The sequence below is a fragment of the Scomber japonicus genome, chromosome 5 (assembly GCF_027409825.1).
Source record: "Scomber japonicus isolate fScoJap1 chromosome 5, fScoJap1.pri, whole genome shotgun sequence".
NCBI lineage: Eukaryota > Metazoa > Chordata > Actinopteri > Scombriformes > Scombridae > Scomber > Scomber japonicus.
Window position 1 is genome coordinate 29,988,962 of NC_070582.1, and position 22,498 is coordinate 30,011,459.

A 22,498-nucleotide genomic window follows, 5' to 3' on the forward strand; every position below is an offset into this window, starting at 1 on the left:
AGGAGACAGGACAGCTATATTTCCAAAGCTGGATGCCTCAGAGGAGGTTCTAACCCATTTCTATTGACCTTATTTAGCTGGGAATGCTGTTAGAGTTTGGAAGGTGTTAAAACAATATTTGAGAGGCAGCTTGATTAGTGTGTGTGTTAAGGGATGGAGGTGCTATCCTGTAGGGTCTTACTGTAGTTAGTGATGCACAAACAGGTCAGAACTGGTTTGGTGCTGACCCAGCTAATGATCATTTTCTTGCTTTGAACTTAATAACATGATGAGAAGCAGCTGTGTTGTCCTTGCACATTTCAAAGCCTTTCCAAAACATTAGGCTGAGTAGTGGCCGTGGTCCAGAAACCAGGGGTGGGTTCTTAGAACACTCTTAAATGCCAAACACAAATGATATGACATCAGTTAGAAAATAGCAAAGGTATCCAACTACTGTAGATTTTGTTTTATATTGTTATGGTACAGCTTCTATACACTAAAGCTAATTACTAATTACAGTAGATGTTGATATCAATGGTTGACAATATACATAGTACATAGTAATCACCAGCTTCTACTGGTCACTACTGAAGGTACAGTGCTGTATCTGATCTGACTTACAGAGTCCAGAGATGTGTTAACCTTTTACAAATGATCTATACGTTGACAAAAAAAAGACGAAGAAATTCATATAAAAGCTCTGAACTTTCCTCCCTTGTATCTACAACTAAACTAAACACAAATTCACATTGAATGTTACATGAACAAGTAAATGTCTACTGATTGTATGAAAGACTAGCCTCACATAATAGCTGAGGCTGATGATCAAATTCTATGTTTTACCTATTGATAGAGCTAGATGAAAAGTCAGTTGATTACGAAAGGAGGACGTTTTACTCAAAGCAATAAAAGTCAACCTGCTGGATGCCCTTGAGGAAAAGTTAGGATACATTGTTGGGAAACCCTGACTGTCTGTCCAAAATTTGGAGCCATCAAGTCCATCAAGCAGACATGTCACTGAAAGTAAGTAGAAAATGTGACCTGCTGGTAGCCCCAGATGAAAGGTTCCTTGAGCAGAACACACTGCAAAGAGTGGAAAAAAAGTCTCTGGATATATCTTATTTCCAATAGTATAACTGGATAATAAAGACACTTTATTCCATTAACATGTGTCTATTTTAGATTGTGTACACCAAAATTAATGTACATTTTAGTTGGCATAATATAACCTTTACACAAATACAGGCACTAACATTGCAATGACCTATAACAATTCAGTACAGCCTATTCAACCTATGCTGCAGATTTTTTTCACAAGGACAAATATAGCTGCTTTCATTCCTCTGTCCAAGCAGTACAACAAAGAAAAGCACAAGAACAATTGATTAAATTAGCAATCAAGAGTCCCGGCCTCATTTCTGTATTTAAATGATTTCTTTATATTATGTTTACAGCTGCAATATTCCACTGAACCCCGTCTCCTCAGCCTTTACTCAGTTGTCTACCTGACTCATACAACTGTTCTGTTGAAAGGCCCTATTCTGTTCAGAAGTAGATTTTGTAATAAAAAAGGATTTGATACAAAGGAACAATTTTTTCCAAGGTTGAATTGAAACACATAAGACAGCAAAGTGTTCTATTTGTACATTATTTGGAGTACAACAACACACACACACACACACACACACACACACACACACACACACACACACACACACACAGTAAGGCTTCATGATGATAGAGAAGCCCACTAAGAGCTCTGAGGAAGAGACAGATATAAAGTAAGCACTCCAGAAATGCTTTAGAGACACAGAAATGCATATGAAGGCCTAAACTCACTTAAAGTAAATTACTCAGAGAGCCGTAAGTCCTCAACTGGTATTTTTATTGTGGTAAAGCCCTCTGAATCAGTGCCATCAACTCTCTGCTGCTCTTGTATAACTTTCACCTGAGCCTATTGAAAGGAAAGTAATCAACACTGGCAAAATTGTCCTTTCACGTTGCACGTTTCCCTGCATGCAAGGAGTAACATTAGGACATGGTAGGAAGTAGTGTAGTGGTTTCTTGGTAGATGAGCATACTAATGGTGTTATGCAATCAGACCAGATTTGGCTGGGTGAAATGTACTTGCTGTGGTATGGCGAAAGGCATGGCAGGAGAGGAAAGAAGTGTTGCAAAAGACCTCAGCAACTTTTCATATCAAGTTAAACTCTTTGATTGTGCAAAGGGAAAGAGAACATGTCATATTGCGACCAGAAGCAAATATGTCTCATTCATTTACTCGCTGAAATGAATAGGCAGCGAAATCAGGTCTGACTGCATCATAGTTCACCACAGCTTGAGGTAACAGCTGTCTGACTGGCATTGATCAATAGCGCTCAAGGATGCATAATATCATCGAATAATGTTACATCTGATACATCAATGCTTTTTTCCCCTAGCTCATGACAGTGACAGTTGACTGTATCATCTTTATTAGACAGTTGGGTTTTTTGTGATTTATTAGGTTAGATCTGCTTCATACTTGTAGTTATGTGATTATACAATTAGCTAGCTGCTGTCTTGATTTAACTAATTTCATACCTCCTAAATATCATGGGGTTACTAGCAGTAGAAAATGGACTATTGTTCAGAGTCTAGCCCCAAGACAACCCTTTTTTCAATTGAGCGGGACTTGTATGTTTCCTAAGATACCTTATGAGCTAAAGTCAAGACACAAAAGTAGCATGAAATTGTAGCATGATTGGTTGCAGCGTTGGTCTGCAAGATGGACATTGATATGCATTTCTGGCCAATTTTAGGTAGATACAGTATAACGTATCAACTCTTATTCCATAAATGGTTTGAATGTGATCGTGGTCATAAACTCAGTGTACTGTGCTCTGATTGTTTGCCCATAAACCATAAATTGGGATAGAGTTTCTATCCCAATTGAGCCACACAAGCTACAATCCTCACTCAAAAAGACAAGCATACCATAAGGAATTCCCTGGCTGGAGTGAAAAACTTCCTTACGGAGTTACACAATGTACCAGCGCTGTAGATTTATCCAAGTGAATAATGTAATATAGATAGTTTCGCTGTATCTCTGTCAAACCAATCCCAGTCTTATGTCAGTGTAGATCTGGGTCACTACCCCCAAGTGTTTCCTGCTGCTTTCATTAAACATTAACTGTGTCTAAGTATATTTCTATGTCTCTGCCTCCTGGAACCACAGATGAGTTCCACTTGGAGGGGAAATTAGGTATAAGTTTGTTCATATATATCATTCCTTTTGCTGTTCTAATAACGTTTTACAGGATTGTTGTCTCTTGATTGTTTGAGCAAATTTTGGACAAAATGGAGAGAGGACCTGGGATTTCAGCTGGTATGGATACTTCTGTCCTCATAAACCACTAATGAATCCATCTGTAAACATGCTGCAACATGTTGGTCAGTTGCTCGCAACCTGCCATGATACTGACAGAATCCTAAACTGAGAAATGTGATATCCGTATTGTAAAGATGAATATTAAAAACACACTGCATGGAGAGATGCAGTGACAGAATGTGAAGAAATTAGTAAAAAAAACTGGTGTCTCACCGAGGTGACATATTGTATGTCCCGGCACAGTTTTGTCTCCCTTGGAAAGTCTGCAAGATCCAGGAAGTTGTCCACCACCACTTGGCCAATTACATCATGGCGAGAGAACCTGTCAAAGTCGTAGACACTGAAGTGCAGCTTACGGTTTGACAGCTCGGTGTACGCCACCGGAAAGAGAAACACCTCATCAAACACTGGGTTGAGTGTCTTGCGGTGCACCTTGGTCTGGTGCTTGGTTTTGCGGTCAGGCAGCAGGTAGATCTTGACGTAAGGATCCGAGGTCCCTGAGAAGTCCTTGGCAGGAAGGTCCTGGGCCTTGTGGATCTTCACAATCAGCTGCTCCAGGTCAAAGTCAAACTTCAGGATGAAATGGAGACAACCGCAGCTGTTGGTCCGACGCCCATCCTCTGCGTCCACTGAGCGCTGCTTGTAGAGTTCTGGTTTGATTCGGCCCAAACCAGACAAAGATTCCTGGCGCTGAAACTGAGCAGGGTTGAAGTCCGGATTGGACAGGTTCATCTGACGACGGATGGAGTTGTGACTGTGACAAAAAGAAAGATTAAAACATGATTATTGAAATCATTTTTATTCTCTCTATATATTTTTGCTCATGAAATCTGGGTCCTTTTTGTGTAAGGCAACAGATGAAGCTACTGTGTTCCATTAAGCCTGATGTATTACACACCATCAACTTTGTGATAAAGTATTTCACTGAACCCAGAGGTCCAGGTGTCTATGATTTTGTGACTGTGTGTGTCCATCTGTGTTTAAGCTGCCAACACCAAAAGTTAGACAGTAGCTTAAGGAACTGATGTGTACTGACCGTACAGATGATGTAGGCTCTGTAATCTGTCTCTGCACCCTGTCCCTGGCCAGAGTGTGGACCTGGTTTTTCTCGACCTTGGCCTGGGCCTCAAGTGGGATGTCAGGCGATGTGTGACTTATCTTTAAGGCTGACTCTGGGACAGCAACAGCCAAGGGAGGCTCCTTCACGCAGCCATCCTCACTGTACTCCCTTTCCTCCCCGTCCACCTGTGCACCAGACATACTGTATTAGCCTAAGCATAAGATTATTATTTTTCCTGGAAATTAAACTTGATTAAGTAGAGATTTCTAGGCTAGCAAATTTCTTCAAGTTCATTTGTAGCGTTTCCTTTGGAGTAGGACAGCCCTAAAAGTTACAGGATTGGAGTTCAATCTCTGGGAGTTGGCTCAAGTAATGTGCTTTGATGATGTTACTTGTCTGATCCACTCTTTTAATACACAAATACACACAAATACACACACACACACACACACACACGGATAAAGTGGCCCGAAGTAAAATTAGCTTTGTTCCCTCCATTAAAGCATGGCAAAAGATAGTATTTGTTGTTTCCAGTGTAAATGTCTGAGGATAGAATTACTGTGGAAATCCACCAACCTCCATGTGCACCATCTTTATTACAAACAAAATGTACCTCCCTGCTATTAAAAAATAGGCTGGTAGTGTGCAGTTCTTCAGCTTCTTAAAAAAAAAAAAAAACTTACCTTGACTCATCCCTTCCCAAAACCTACAGCCTTTTATTTCAAAAGTTTAAGAGAAAGTTGTTGCCAAACAGCTCAGTGCTGTCTTGACTGCTCACAACATTTTAGATAACTGATTTCTGACAAGGAGCAATCCACTGAAACAGCTCTTCTCAGAGTCTCCAATGACTTAATGATGTCTTCTGTTGTGGATGAATGCTCTATTTTGGTGCTGCTGGATCTTAGTGCAGCTTTTGATAATGTATCACAGAATTCTGAGTGAAAGTCTTAGGCAGTCTGTTGGTGTCTCTAGGAGCACCCTGGAGTGGTTCTCCTCCCCTCCTACTCTCAGACAGGAGTTTTTCTGTGTCATGTGGTCCCTACATGTCTGAAAGTGCTGCCCTTTCCTTTGGTGTGGTTCCAATTTGGGTCTCATACTATTTGTTCTATGCTTTCCTTAAGTCACATTTTTAACAAATGTAAAGTTACCTTTATCATTCTTTTGTCTTTTTCGCACAATTGTCTCACTGTCATTAAGGACCAGATGGCTAACAACTTTTTACGACTAAACCTGAATGGCCAGACATCTGTGTACATCTCTGACTTACTCTGTCCTTATAACACAAGTAGGTCACTTTGATCTTCTGACTGGTTGGATCTAGCACTCAAATGAAACCAAAATGTGATTGAGCCTTTGTATGTCTATAGAAATAGCATTCCACAGTGTTGGAGCCACCACTTCAGATTTTCAGATTCAGATTCAAAGCTGAATTGTTTTTTATTTAATCTTATGCTGTACTGTTTTTATTGCCTTTTTTATTTACCAGTTTTACTCATGTAATATGCTAAGTAAACTTCACTTACTTCAAGCATGCTCAATTTAAATTAAGACAAAATAAGTGGTCTAGAAAACGAAATGTTGCTCTCAGTGACACTTTGACACTTTTCTTCTTACCTCTGTGAGAACAGGCTGTTGGTCTCCTCCCAGAAAGTGCGCCCCCTTGAGGACATCTGGGAGGAAACGGCCACTCAGTGGTACCCAGCACAGCTTCCATGAAACAAAGAGGGAGACGCTGAATAGAGCCAGACCACAAGTGGTCACCAGCAGGGACAACAGACTCACCGATACATCTAGAGATGGAAGAGAGAGGGAGACTCAGTGAACATTGAACACATCTTTGCCAGTGAAGAAATGCTGGCACAGACAATCCTGGCTCCCTGGGGAGGACAGACTGTGTTTATTCAGAATGCTAAATGAGAAGAAGACAAGTATAACTTATCCCCACTGTAGGCAAAAGTTGAAGAGAAAAAACTGATGACCAACAACAAAGACAAATGACTCCAATACTCATGACCTTTGACAGGAAACCAGATTTATTCTTCATATATGGATGATACATGCTCAAATAAAACATCTTTCACCATCACAGAGATGCAAATGACCAAATATGATGCATCTATCATGGCTACAATTCCATACATGTAAATGTACAATTTGTAATGTGATTCCCATCTATGTTATGTATTCTTTACAAAACTTGAGGTTAACGTATCTAGAAATGCTCCCAGCAGACATTTTTTTCCTACCTTACTGACAGGGCAATTGTAGGATCAGACCTTTAGGGGGACTCAGCTCCTAATGAGAATTTGACATACATTGCCCTGCAAGTGTTAAAAAAAAACAATAATAATTTATTAGACCCTAAAAAGGGTCTTAAATCGCCCCTGCTTACTGATGAGCTGCCATCAGGTGGTCATGCATGCCCATAAACAGCTGTCCTTTCTGTCCTCTTGGTTTTCCATGTGTTGTTTGTGTTGCCCATTCTCATTTTTGGCTCAGTTTCCACCTCAAATATGTACAAATGTATTTGAGAAAACATTGCAAGTAAAAACCAAGAAAAAGACTGAAATCCTACTACCATAGTTTGTTTTCTTGGGAAGAAAAATATCATTAGATCTGTGTGTAATGGAGGTTTTCCACACTGGCTCTTCACTAAGGTCTCCAAGAGCACAGATGGCTACACTAAACAATCAGCCAAAGCATTAATATGTTAGTGACGGGCCAGCACTTGTAGTCATCCTTGGTCATTACTCTCTACAAGGCACAGACCTGCACTGTGACACCATGCAAGGAACAGACACAAAACATTATAGAAATTAATTGGTATGTTTAACAGGTCTTAACAGAAATTGAACACTTCAGTTTGACAACTTTCTGATCACGAACACCTGAATAATGGAAATTTACATTTCACTAGTGTAAAGTTTCCCCCCCAAAAACTCACTATACTGTAAGCACTAAATTGACTTAAATTTCAGATGACACCAGAAACAATTCTACTTTATCTATAGCTGTATATTTTACTATTATGTAAAGTGCAAACCATGCAAGGCTTGTGTCCATACAGAGTTTTTCTGTGGCAGAAAAGTGCTGGCAGGGCACTGGGGAGGGCTGGGATGAAGTGCTTTTAAGGTGAGATGATCATGCCCTCTAGAGAGTAATGACCACGGATGACTAGACGGTCTGGCTTTGGTTGACGGCTTAATACTTTGGCTGACTGGTTAGCGTTGCCGTCTGTGGTCTGGGAAAACTGGTGTGGGAACCATCCTTAACTACGCATATATAGCTTTATATTAGAAAAATGTAAATGCCCATCAAAGTTGTGTCAAATTAGAGTACTCAATTTCTGTTATGACCTGTTAAACATACCAATTAATTTTGTAACATTTTGTGTCTGGTTCTTGCATAGTTTGACAGTGCAGGCCTGTGACCTCTAGAGAGTAATGACCACAGACTAGATACGCTGGCCCTTGGCTAACATTTTAATTCTTGGGCTGACTAGTTAGCATTAGCTAACCCTAACCCTTAGGTTGAGACCCAGTGTGGGAACTATGCCTGGGTATTGGTACAGGATACCTTTAAGGTAGTATCAAAACGTCTCCCGTCAAATATTATCGATCCTTTTTGCACCCAGAGCTAGAAAATACAACTATTATGGACTTGCTCACAGTCAATCAATGCAAGCGTTCCTTGATTTAATACAACAAGTGATTGGCCCACTGCCACAGCAGCTACAACTGTTCACATGATGGGTATCGAATGAAGTAATCAATTGTACTTCAATTGATATCGGTATCACTTTAATTATTAACTATTATGATATTCCCATATCTGTATGACCAAATTTATGGGGACCATTAGTTTCCAGAAATGAACAGAAAATTACTTTTTTCTTCTTAAACCGTCATGGGAAAGCACTGCTATGCTTCAGTTCTCTTTTCTTAAAAACTGGACTCATCATTTATAGATTTAGCCCATACTGTGTTGAAAGGGTATCTAACACTGAATTACAGCACTCACATCAAAATAAATGCATCTTTCTCTGCACTGTGGCACTCCTCTTTTCTTCTTGACAAAGAATGTAGAGCAGATGCAGGAGATACTGGACTAGTTAATGTTGCCCAAAGTAAAATACTTCATAAAACAGCATTATTACACATAAGCTTGCTCCTCAACCCAAAGATATGCTATAGATATGCCACCTACGTCAACTCCACGTACAGAACATGTAATTAAATGACACAATAAATGGAAATTACAACACTGAATGGTATCCATAGCAACAACTATCATTGGCATCTCCAGCAAAGCAGGTGGCTCTGAGCATGATTGTAGGGTGTTAAAGATCTGTGCGTTGTTTTTTTTTTTTAAATATATGCCGGATTTGTGATGACACGTTCATGCATGTTGCACTTCTGGTCACACCTCAAGCGGCACTGTCATCAAACAGCCTCCATCAGCTTTTCAAGGCAAAAGACCTGCTGTGACACCACTTATTATCATGTGGCCAACCAGACTAAACATTTTTACCCATAGATCGCACTGCAGTATTTGTGGTTCAATGTTAGTTTATACCAGTATAAAAGATATACCAATTTCAAGAAAAGCTCACATATTAGGATATAAACAAGAAGTCTAATCTTGGAGATGGCATTATAGGATCTCTTATGCCGTGTTCACACTGCAAGCCAAAATCTATTTTTTAGCCCATCTAGATTGGAACTGGATGGCTCTTATGAAGTCTGAACAGTCATAAATCACATGAGATCCGATTTTTGCAAACCAGATTGAAACCACCTTTGGGAGGTAGTTTCAAATCGCATTTGGACAGATGTGTCTGAGTCTGAACAGTAACAGTGGTTCTCCTCACTGTTACTAAGCATCAAACCTTGATACTTGAAAACCACTTGGAACTTGAAATAAAACCGATTTGTTTCAGCCTGTGGTCCTCATTAGGGTCCTTGATAGTTGACCCCAGTAGACGCCACAGAACACAAGAACCCTGATTAAGGTACTATGAAGTTTTCAATACCAGAAAAGTTGCTGGATCTTTGGTACTTCAAGCCAAGTCTGCCTCCTTCCACACACCTGCAAGGAGGTGAAGTTGTGTCAAACCCCAACTCACTCCTCCACATGGAAGAGGTGTGATTTTGAGGGTCAAATCAAATGTATGTTATGGTCATGAATAAAGCCGGCTTTGTTGATTCAAAGTTGCATTATTAGATTTTTGTTTTGTTTTCCTTTATGAGCCACTAGGTGGCAGCTCAACAAGCAATTTACAGGGTGACATCATCACTCTTTAAAGTTAGCTCTGCACTGGGCACCAGCTGGGATGAATTGAAAGCAGTGGACAGATAATACACAGTGAGTGTCCCATCACAGTGCAGGGCCTGTGTTCTCAGCTGGCTCAGATAGAGAGGATGCAGCTTGTTCCACTCTGGTCTGACTTTGATGTGAAAATAGTTTATGCATTTGTTTCATGTAAAACAGGAATATTTCACATCCAAAACTGAGCTCCCCTGCATCAAAATTAAATTACAGCTCAGAGTAGCAGTGATTTCTTCTCATATTAACTTTGTTTGTGTCCAAGTTCATCTATATTCCTGTCAAACAACCTTTCATTTTAAATATTTTAGTTAAAAAATGAAAAAGAAAAAAGAAATACTGCTGAAAGCTCTTTTCTCCTCTGATAACTTTGGCCTGTAAAATGAGTATAACAGCCCAGACAGCCCTGTGGCTTCATTCAATTACCTTTGTTAGAGCCTTTTCTAAAGCCACAGGGTGTCTCTGCTTTTCAAGTCCTCTTGCAGGGTGCAATCAAGGCACCAAGGCCTCAATTCTGTACAGCTGGTGACAGTTATTTGTATTCAGGAGCTTCAATAATCAGCAAGCTCACTCCGCACTAAAGGAAGTCAACAATTATAATTAAAAAAAGGTTAGAGAGGTTTTGATTAGTGTAATTTGTCGGTAGTGGGGTTGCTTGAGTTAACGTGACACAGGAAGGAATAATTTGTACAAGTAGAAAGTATCCATGACTTTCTGAGCCATGGCTCTCCTGTCAAAGGCTAAGTGATCAATAAGGCAGTAAGATCCTTTACTTTAAACATCATTTAACAACTATTCCACATACATGAAAGCACATGACTAAATAGGTATTATTTAAGCTATTTTTTGCAGATCTATATTAACACTGCAACTGTTTATCTTGCACTTTCAAATAGTGACTGAACTAAGCTCACTCTTGGGCCAAACCTCTCCCCAAATACCCGATCATAGCTCAGCAGCCACAACTATGCACTTTGGATTTCTACACATGTTGAATCGGTGTGCTATAGTAAGAGTGATCATCCGTGACACTCAAGTGTTAAAATGCTCAAATATCTATGTATGTCTATCTCTCTATAGCACCAAATCACAACAAAAGTTATTTCAAGGCACTTTTCAGAGAGCAGGTCTGCACCATACTCTTTCATTTAGATGTAAAGTGCAAATATTAACATGTAACTAATTATCTAACTAGAGACATCAGACAACCAAGTGTTACTTCCAAAGTCAGGGATCATATCAAACAATATTATTTTTGAGTATGCAAACCAAGAGTATGTCCATGGTTTGCAGTGTAAGCAAGGTGAAAGTTGTTTACCTATTGGAGATGTGCTGTTTGCAAAAAATTAATTAAGGACTCTTCATGTAACATCTCACTGTGGCTGTTTCTACTTGTTCTATTCCTTCCTGCATTATTTATTATTGATCTACTGACCACATAGCTCCAAAAATAATCTTACCTTTCAGTGTAGACCTGTTTTTATTGAAGAAGAGCATGTCTAATGAAGCTCCACTAATTCTTTGAACACCATATTAACATCAGCAGTAGCTTACCCCACACAACCCCAATACAGCTGAAAGTAATCAGGACACAGTAAAACAAGACAGCTATATTAAAGTATAAACAGGAATACAGGACAGAAACTTCAAACCACAAAAATTCATTAAGAAGCTATTAAAGTACTGAGAACTGAACACACAGAGAGACTTTCACAAACAAAGCTTTCTTTCTGGTCTCCAGCACAGACACATTAGTTGAGTTTCACTACTTGCTCAGGGAGGAGGTGGGGGGTCGTTACAGGTTGGCCACAGTCAGCCCTGCCAGCAAGCAGGACTGCAGCAGTGCAGCTCACCATGCCTAGATGTCACAGTTCTGCTCTTCCTACCACTGCCACACTGATACATTTCCACTTACCCCAACTCTGCTCCACTCCTGCCAGTCAGCCACACCCACCTCATCAGTTAACCCCGTTCACCTGGATTCTCAGCTGCACCTCATACACACACATACATACATACACATATATATATGTGAAGGGGACTGAATACTGCATGATTCACAAAAAACTCCTCGTTTATCATATACTGACTTTTAATGCAGCCCCTCAGTTCAGCCTCTGTCTCTAACAGGCAGTTTTAGCTCCTGTCTCTTTCACCCCAGATATGGAGATATTTGGAGCTTTTTGCTTAGTAGATCAGTCAGAAATAATGCAGGGAGGAATACTACAGGCAGAAACAGCCACAGTGGTGATGATGTTTGATGAAAAGCTGCAGCAACAACTAGCACACCTGCATCAGGCAAACAACTCATTTTACTTTGCTGTGCTGTATAATGGAAAAACGCTCAGTGTGCCAGCTCGACTTGAGTCATGGCTTGGCTTGACTACGCTCAAAACAATGGAATAATGCCATCATTTTAGCAGAGTGGATCAGTGAACTCGCACACTGGTTGATTGCATTAAGTTCGGTTCGGGAAACATTACAGAGCATCTATTTTTAATTATCAGTATAAAAAGAAAACACAAGCCAGTTTCACAAATGTTGTCAACCACTGTTGCATCGGAAATACCTGATGAAAGCAATACATTTCAAATGTGAAAGTCACTCTGCCAGAAAAAGAGCGAATGTCACACCACTAGGATTCACACCAGTGAAGATCAGTCAGACTCTCTTTGTCCAACAATGCAAATGCATTTTCCTGATAGAAGCCCTGGCAGAGGTGTTCTTCTGCATCTGAAGTGAATAAAGCTTAAAACCACAAATTGAACAGACACACAGATGGCTGCTTTTATTGATTTGGACTAAATCTCCCTATGATGAGGCGTTGTGCAAATCAACAAAATGCTCTAGGTTGGCTGATTATCCAGCAGAGAGGCGTATTTGTATTGAACCTCAGAAGAGGTACCAATTGAAGCAGAGTCAACACAGCTAACTATGAAACTTGAATGTCCCTGCCAGTTCCACATGTTTAATTTAACATGTGTATCATTGTTACATGCGCTCACTCGCACACATACAAAAAACATCATCACATTTGTCTCTTGTCAGGGGCTAGGAGAGTCTCCAGGAGCAGGGATAAGGATTTATTCATTAACTTTTGAGTGTGTGTCCATCTGTCTTGTGCATATGTGCAATATTTATTGTTAACCCTCAGCATCAACCAAATGTTTTCTTTTAAATTGAAACACACAGATATCATGCATATACTTCAGGTGTCAGTGGGATTTTCAAGTGATAGTGCAACTTCTGTCTGTTGGTGATAAACATCCACAAACCAGTGTAGAAATCATGTAAATCCTTACAACTCTAGAATGGATCCTGCTTCATAATCATCAAGTTTAACTTATTCCATCAGTATCAAAAGTCATCTTGTGATTAGTGTCCATGCAGCTATATCTGTGCACACAGGAACTGCTACATTTAGCTGCTAATCAAACATTGCTTCCAATAGTGTAGATTCACCAATGTGTAAAGTAAGCTAGGATAATCTGGACTTTCCATTTTAAACTCTCAATACACTGTGTGACATTACTAAGGCTAAAAATGTCCCATCAACATTCTTCTTACTGTATATCACTGGAACATTGAAAAATCTCCTTTACCTATTTATAAGTTGTAAGTGTTGAATCAACCAACCATAAGCAACCAGCACCCATAGAACCTTACTATGCATGTGTTGTACATTGTATTAACCATGGTCTCTTATTACAGCCTTTCATTCAGCCAAATATTTTTAAATCAATTGTTTAAAAATCAGCCTGTAACTGCTATGAGACCTGATAGATGATCAGTAGTGCACTGGTCACATACACACACATGATAGTCTCCTCCTCATGTCATGTTTTAAGTCACTGTGTGTTCTGTCAGGAAGGGAATAGATGTCAGCCCACTGATTTCTTTTCTGAATTATTCTGTGTCCTGTGCTTTTCTATCCCCTGTTGCTAAGACTCTTTCTTGCTTTCTTTCTTTCTTTCTTTCTTTCTGTCACAACTTTGTCTCATGCCGTTTGTGCTCAGCCTCCCTCCATTATCATCAGCAGTGAACACGTTTTTCCCTGGCACACATGCCTGCTTCCACAGATTGGTATTTGAGGAATATTTGGTGAACTAAAATCAGGGACACTTGGCAGTGGCAATCATGAATAATTTCATTTGAATTTCTAAAATTCTGTCGTTCGTGTGTGTGTGTGTGTGTGTGCGTGTGTGTGTGTGTGTGTATGTATGTATGTATGTATATATATCATTCTACAGCTCTATGTGCTTAAAAGAAAGGCTAGGGGTTCAGGTCTAGTCTATCCATCTACAGGATATCATCAAGAGTTAAGAGCGAAAATGCTTTGTAACCACTTTTAGAGACAATTTATTATAAAGTGTCAGCACCACCTCAATTTGAAGTTCCAATTTTTGGACTCAACTTAAGTCGTTTTGCATGATACACAGTTCAAAAAACTCCTTATTTATCTTTTACTGGTCCTTTATGCAGCCCCTCAGTTCAGCCTCTGTCTTTAACAGTCTGTTTTACCTCCTGTCTCTTTAAGGCCCCCTTCCAATGAGTCCACTCTGTTTTGATTGGCCAGCTTTCCGGAAGCCTGCTGAAGTTCAGCTATGTTAGAGTCGAGTTAAGTTACCGCTGATGCAAACCCAACATTTCCTGCTTCACTAACTAAAATTAAAAGCTGACAAAATGACTAAATAACAGGAGACTTTTATTGTTTATTGTTTATTATTAGCAGATATTCATTAGCGATGCTAAAAATGGACAACACAACAAGATATGGACATTTTTGGAGTTCTTTCTTGATCGGATCAGTGAGAAACATTGCAGGGAGGAACAGTACATTCAGAAACAGCCACGATGTTTGATGATGATGAGCTGCAGACAACCAGCACTCCTCCAACAGGTTACTTTTACTTAGCCCTGCTGTTTAATGCAGTCATGGCTTAGCTAAACTTCCCCCAAAAAATTGGGTAAAAAAGGCAAAATTTTGGCAGAGTGAAGCAATGAACAGGTGTGCAGTGCATGGAGCAGACGGTCATATAAAGAAATCCATCACAAGAAAAAAAAAACCCATTATAAACCAAGCAAAACCAAAGCAGACTGAAGTCGGTGCCTTTTACTCACAGGGAGTACTTCTACATACATTTACCTTATTATTTGTTACATTGGCCAAGTTTAATATGAACCTCCAACATTGTAATATTATGACTGACAATAAGGAAAAGCATAATAGGTCCCCTTTAAACTTCAAATCAGTCTTGAATCATACTTTGGATTTCAGGCTGTACCCTACGAGGGGATAAAAGATGTAAGAAAATGCCTGTAGCTTAAATAATGCAATCACTAAAATAAAATCTGAAACTACTTTAATGACCAGTAGAGAAAAACAAATGTAACACAAGCCTACTGATGTGTGTTTTGTCTTTTCAGTAATCTGGCAAAAGAAGTCTACAAACCATGTGTTACATGTGGAATGTAATCCTCCCACTCTCAGATACAAACATTACAGTAACTGAAGAGCATGGGAGGTGATTACAGTAAATATTACCAATGGTTCATCAAGAAACGCAAGATAACTTCCAATCTTTATGAAAATGGAACAGACAAAAACACTGTCTACACAATGGCAAGACACTACAGCAGACCTGACACCCACACACCTGCTGATTTTAAGGAAGACCTTCAGAAAATAAACTTACTTTAAAACATCTCTATAAGTCTTTGTAATTGTACAGGATTTATAAATGATAGTGGTAGATGTCTGTACAGTATATGTCTGACTGACTGATAAGAGTTAGACTTATAAGACTTATAAAACACTAAGAACCCACAAGATTCACACCAGCCCTAATATGTGTTTGTGTGTACATAGGTTAGAAGGGGGGCCCAGTGCGTTCAGTATGAGACAGGAAAGAGCTATGAATATCCCTAAACACACACATATGCTTTGCACATCAATCAGATGCAGACTGTAAACTCATAAAAGCAGAAGTATTATAGATGAATGGAGATACAGCATAATATTGTTGGTATAGATTCATCAGATCAATAAAGAATGATTAATGGGGTTATCTGCATACATGGGTAACAGAAAAAGGGGACAAGTGAGGATGAGATCAGTGCAGTTGCAAAGCTGCAAACTATAATCACACCTACCGTACTATATCCACCAGCATCACACCCTTACTTTCCACCCTGCAATATAAAAGAAACTAATTCTTACATTGACACTGGACTTTATTAGTGCATATAACTTATGCACTGTAGAACTGTCCCGCGTGAACATGATTTCTAGGGATACTACGCTGTACAAACACAGACTACCATGCAGAGCCTCTCTTTCCTTCCCTTTGCTTCCTCTTATTAACTCCATATGTCTTGACATTAAACATGCACACTATTGACTTTAGGCAGTAAAGGGATTTTACAGTCTGGCTTTTTTTTATTGTTATTTTTGTTATCTCAGTATGGTGTCACCTCTATGGTTACAAGTATAAGAAGTGATGAGTAGATACCAAGGTCCCTGTGCCACTGAGGAAGGTTCATTATAAGCCCATCACACCCTCTGTTTAGTTGCCGAGCCGGGCAATGATGCCAGTTAATTCCTGTTTACTATCCAGCACACCTACACAGATAATAACCTGCAATTAGACTACTGTACTGGTGTAAACATCACAGCTGAATGGCTGATTCAAAGGGACAGCAATTTGCATTGTTTTCTCAACCTATGTGTTATCTTTGCATTTCTATTTATAACAATAATTGAATGACATTATCCCTCTCAGACACTAGAATGAAAAGTCCACTTTTTTAAATTATTTTTAGCCACACTGGGGGCATGGCCCTGGAGATGTCTATGTCTGCCATGAAATTTGGTACAAACATTAATATACCCCAGATAATGAATCCTACAGTCTTTGGTGATCTCCTGACTTTTCATTGATTACTAACAGCAGACCAAATATTTTACTTATCCTATGAAATATTATATCATACATCTATTAGATGAATTGGCACAAACATGCTAAACTAAAATGATGAACATGATTGGCAGTATGATAAACATCAGGATGTTAGCTTTGTCATTGTGAGAATGTTAGTATGCAAGTTAGCATTTTGCTCAAGCAGTTGTAGCATGACTATACTTTTAGATTGTGTGGTTTTTTAAATTGTATCACTTTCAGCCTTATATGGAAATCTGTTTCAAACCTCCCTGGACAATTCAATAATGAATGATAGTCAAACTGAAAGCATGCTCTCTTGATCCAACAGAAAACATCAATTACATCATTTTCAAAAAGCCATAACAACATATATTTCAGAATAAAATCAACCATATTGACATAATATTCCTGGAAAGTAGACCCTTTTATATCCAGAGGCTGATGCAGCCTTCAGGTTAATTAGATTATTAAGAGCAGATTAAGCGGCAAAAGCCTATTATCATGACCAATTTATTGTTTTCTGCTCCTGTCCGAGAGTGGGCTTGGGGCTAAAGCCATCTCATTAAACTCTTGGATGTACAGTAGTCCTTCCTCTGGAGAGCCCAGCACTGAGTGTAGATCAATAAGCTGCAACAGCTAAGTCAGCAGTGGGTCAATAAGAGACAATAGCTGAAGTGAAAGGGCATGGGAGTGTGGGTCCAAGGGGAAGCATGGGGATAATGTCCTGGAAAAGACTTTTAGAGTGCAGATTTGGGGTGAGAGGGGTATATTGTTGTGAATGGAGAATTCAAGAAAGTGTTTTGGAAAAATTAATTTCAAAGTTAAAGGAAGACGAGAGGCGAGGAGAAGAGAGAAGACAAGAGAGTCATTGACTTTATTGAGCTCATCGCCAGAGACTCAAAGATTCCTAACTCAAATATACAATAAAGTATGTTGCCTGGCAACAATACCTCGGAAATGCAATCAAGGGCATAATGAAACCTAACCTATTTCCCCCAACATTTAGTCAATCCCCCATCTTCAAGAACAAGAAATGAAAGTGTTTTCTGGCTTACAACTTTCCAGTGAAACATTGTTCCCACGACTATGACTTGTATCAGTCTCTCTTGGTTTAGAGTGTAAAGACATGAAGACATCCTGTTCCATTCAGAGGCAGATATTGTTGTCTGATACCAAAAAACATGTCAAAACAAGTCCTGGCATGCTTTCAGCTAGAGGTTTGAGCATGAGTAGGGGTAGACAGATAGGGATGGAAATGTTATGTTCTTCTGTATGTTGAGGATGAAACTTTGTGACTAGGAGCCAGCTTCACCAAACGTAATTAAGGTACAGTACAATGTAGCTGTTTGTTTAAGAAGCACATATTTATATATTATTAAATGTGCACCACACAAAGTAGTTCTTACTTGAAAATTAATTCCTACTAAATATTTACTAACAGGCGGAACTGTTACATAGCTAACAGAACCAACTGACAAAACTTACATTAGCTTGCTAATACTACGTAAGACCTGGCACTGAATCAAAATGCTGACCAGTGATGATGTAAAGTGAAAATATTTTATATTTCATGTCACAAAGAACACAATATTCGTCAAATTACAATATTTTACCACAGTAAAGTTATACTAAATAAACAAATTACAATATGTTGGTGAGGTTAGCATAATCAGATATTTCCCATGCATATTTCTGCATGTATGATTATATACAGTAGATTATTTTTGGAAGTTTTGTTATACCTTGTGAAGCTTCCCAAGTTGATTCTTTTCTGATTGGACAGTGCACACATTGACACATTACTATGGTCTTAATTGCTAACAATATTCATAAAGATCCTTTCCAGACATGTATTGTTAATTACCACTCTGAAACTCCTACATCTATTCCTTCTCCCTCATTAAAAATACCAGAATCTACAAATATGCAAATATTTCTCATAGTAGATGTCTACTTCACTATAGAGTCCATTTTCAGTGTTAATGCACTGGGGGCTTTAATATTGGACCAGGATTGGCTCCAAACTAGTTGTGATGTCACAATTCATGCTCATGGCCCCTTAAAATCAGATTTTCAATGATCACAGAGAAACTTTCCACCTTCAGCAGATTAATTTGAAAACAGCTTCTAGTGTCAAATTCTGCACATACATCATTCTGCACAGTGAAGCTCAAACATCCAACTGTAGGAAAAAGAGGAAAAACATACTTTTGAGTGGAGGGGGGCTTTAAATTTCATGGTCCAACATGATTTAGTCAATCATTTGAAACTAGCTAGTAGTTAACACACACTTAGAAAGGACTTAAATATCATAAATAACTGTTGCAACCAAATCAAGATGAGTAAAAAGTATTTTCGCACAAGTAAAAATCGAAATCTTGGATGACAGAAAAGGCTCTAAACTTAAATAGCTAGTATAGCAGTTTAACAAAGTCCACAAATATACAGTCCTATTAGTAAAACTGTTTTAAATGGAAGCAGTGAGGAGGAGTAGCTGGGACAAACACCTGGAGAGGCACTGAGGCAAATGGAGTAATTTCTGCATGACATTACAATAATTTTGCATTCTGCATCAGCAGCATAAATCAAGAAGGGGTTATAAAATGACAGCAAGTGTACATATATGAAGGATATACATAACGTATAATATACCCTCTCAAACTATTTGTCACTCAGGTAGAGGGGGCGTAATTTGGACAGAAAGACTACAAATTGGGTCAAGAAAAAGACTTTATGATCGCGTCACCAATCTAACAGTCACAGCTGGTGCCATCATGGAGGTCCACTGAGGAGCAGGCTGCACACTAAAAATAGAGACATAGGAGGAGTACATTTTTCACAGATCCACCATAAGGGGCCCTTGAGAGCACATGGATGATTTGATTTGATCCAGAGTTACAAATTTCCGAAAAATTTGGGGTGCAAATTTAGTACCAGTTGAGCTTAACAGTGTGGCTAATGAAGTCAGTCAGTTAAAGGTGCACTCCAAAACTTTGACCACTAGTAGTACGATGGAGAAATGTTCAAGACACAGTTCTGCCTTCATACTATTACACCGACTGAAGAAGATCATTAGATGGATGTAATAGAAATTAGGTTACAAATCATTCCAATATTCAACTTTGCAAATATTTAATGAGGAAAGAAATGCATTGAACATGTATAGGCCTAAAGGATACACACAGTGTGCTCTTGTGAGAAATACTGACTGTGAACTAAAATTTGTTTACTCCACACTCATCCAGTCGGCAGTGAGGTTTTTGGTTTTTCCCAGTCAAGTACTTTTAGCAACATTGGTGAGTGGGAAGCTGGTGAGGGATCAGGTCCTTCTCACAACTTGCTACTCTTTCTGCTTTATATGATAATTCATGGTGTATACAGGAAACATGAGGAGGGAGAGGGATTTAATATGCAACAAAGGTCCCTGGCTGTGGTTATGTGGTATGCGTCTTAACCATTAGGCTACCAGGGCGCTCCTCTATCGACTCTTGCTGTCTTTTGTGTCTACACCTTCCTCAGACCAACAGCGTGAGTTATCAACAACTTGTTAAGTATTATTTATGTGTTAAATGGCAAAACTGGCCTGGAGGAAAAAGTTTTCAAGGCGGGGGGTTCAGTAAACACCGATTGTACAATAAGAGGATTGTGAACTTGAGAAAACCCAAATACATATAAAGTGCCAAATAGTAATTGTAATATCCTATTGCTGTGCCCACTGCAGTCCGGAGGAACGCTACTCTAATTTAGCATGAGTTTGTACTAATTTGCATCTCAATATTCAAACCCCATGTTTTACATTGATAATGGAACAAAGCATGCACGTCATCGTCTCGTGGGGTCCATTATGTTCCTGTTATGGTGCTAAAATCTACTCGTTTTGTCTGTGACTCTACTTTTGAGTGTGAAACCACTTGTTTGGGTGATGAGGCCTTTTTTTAAACTGTAGGAAAAAAATGCGAAACTCCCAAAACTTCGAGCATCACGGAACACATGCCAGGCTCCATTCTCTCCCTCCCTCGGCTCGCAGGGATAGTTGTTTGTTGTGGATCAAACTGTGTGTGCGTGCGTTTAGAGCAGTCTAATACAAGAGGAAGTGGGTCATAGCTCCTCAGGGGAACCAATCTGGTAGCTTGAACTTCCTCTTCATCATACATGTTTAATGATGGATTGTAACATGTTTAAAGGCTGCGGCCCAGCCACGGCTGCAAGTACCAAAAACCAACATACATGTAAACACATGTACGCACGCACACACACACACACACACACACACACATGCACGCAAAGGAGGAGGGGTGGAATATATTCACAAACATGCATGCAGTATACATACTGCAGATCATACATGTATGGGGAATACAATCTAGTCCCTACATTCTCTGATATGTACTGTATATCCACGGCAACAAACGCACACACACACACACACACACACACACACACACACACACACACACACACAATATTGTGAATATTTTTCTCAGTAGAGTAGATTGTGGAATTGTCCTCAGGAAAATTAATTTTTTTTCAATACATAGAGAGCATAGCAATATCTTCTCTCTGTAATATTCCTACAGTTTCTCTCTGGATTTTTGCTGTGAAAGTTCAATACTGCCTGAGAATGTCGAGCTATTATTTGACAGTGTAGATGGAGCCTTTTCAAAGTTTCAAAGAGTGTCAGGATGATTTTCAGACTGGTTTCTTTTCTTTACAAATATTGTGTCTAATGGCCATACTGAGCCAACCGCCCCAAACTGGGAGTCAGTCAACATTAACTGGTTCTGATTCTGATCACTGGTCTTTGTTTTTTGCTGGAATTATGTCTGCATAGTGCTAGGAGCCATAGGGAATATTGGGTGGGGCTCTCTCTCTCCCTCTCTCTCTCTCTCTCTCCAGCCACCAGATTAAAGGAGAAACCAAAGCAGCCTGACGAAGACACACACATATACTGTATAGGACTGAAATGCTTTGTGGATTCTGCTAGTGATAATACATGCAAGCAACAAGTTCACAGTTCACACTCTTCTCACATCAAAAACACTGTACTGTGTGTAAATGTGACTTTTTAGTTTTTGGGAAATGTAGGGTTTTTCCCCTTTTTCTCTTAATGAACTACTATAGGACTAAGAAAATAATCTATTTATGGATGCACATACAGTACCTTTTAATATTAACTAAGAATGCCTTTAATCTCTGAAACACTTAAAATAACTCTTCATTTTCAAAGCAAGATGATGAATTGCATGTAAAGACATCAGGATGGGAGATCAGTTTAAGGTTTAAATCTACATTTCTCTTCATTTGTGTTTAATCCCAGTTTTTAAAGTTTTTAAAGATGTATTGTTGAGGTACATCAGCTATGAAATCAGCACAGTATGAAATCAATTTTAACCATACAATCTGTGCAGCCTATAGCAAAACTCCAGCCTCTACTTGAAACTGTCAGTAAAGAAGTCTGAGGAGCCTGACCTGAGTCCGTGTAACGGGGTCTGGCCAGATCCCTGAAGTAGTAAATGAAATCCAGGCAGTTGTCGTCCTGCACCTCTCCCTTGGAGCAAAGGTCTGAGAGCAGTTCCAGCGCCTTTCGACAAATCTCATCCTCTCTTTCTGCAGGCATTGCCCTCCAGCATCCTTCTGACTGGTCGGCCACTCCGGCTGATCCTCCACCTCTCACACACGCTGGCACACACACTCACGCAGCCAGTCTCACAGTTCGCACCCGCGCAAAGACGCACCAGATGCACCGCGGCTACACCCCTGGATAATCCGGTACGCGCGACGCATCCACGAAATTAAATGAAATCCGAATTTGTGTGGAGTTTG

The 22,498-nt window shown here is 39.4% G+C and overlaps 1 protein-coding gene across 1 annotated transcript in view; it reads right to left on the minus strand.

The window, feature by feature from the left end:
- The window catches only part of LOC128358330 (synaptotagmin-9-like), a 36,391-nt gene extending 14,099 nt beyond the window's left edge, over positions 1–22,292 (minus strand). Inside the window, exons 1-4 of the mRNA XM_053318569.1 lie at positions 22,145–22,292; positions 6,024–6,199; positions 4,386–4,594; positions 3,563–4,103 (exon numbers count right to left, since the gene is read on the minus strand). Of these exons, the coding sequence (XP_053174544.1) occupies positions 3,563–4,103; positions 4,386–4,594; positions 6,024–6,199; positions 22,145–22,292 (1,074 nt within the window). The remainder of the gene's footprint in view (positions 1–3,562; positions 4,104–4,385; positions 4,595–6,023; positions 6,200–22,144) is intronic.
- Positions 22,293–22,498: the final 206 nt, after the last annotated feature.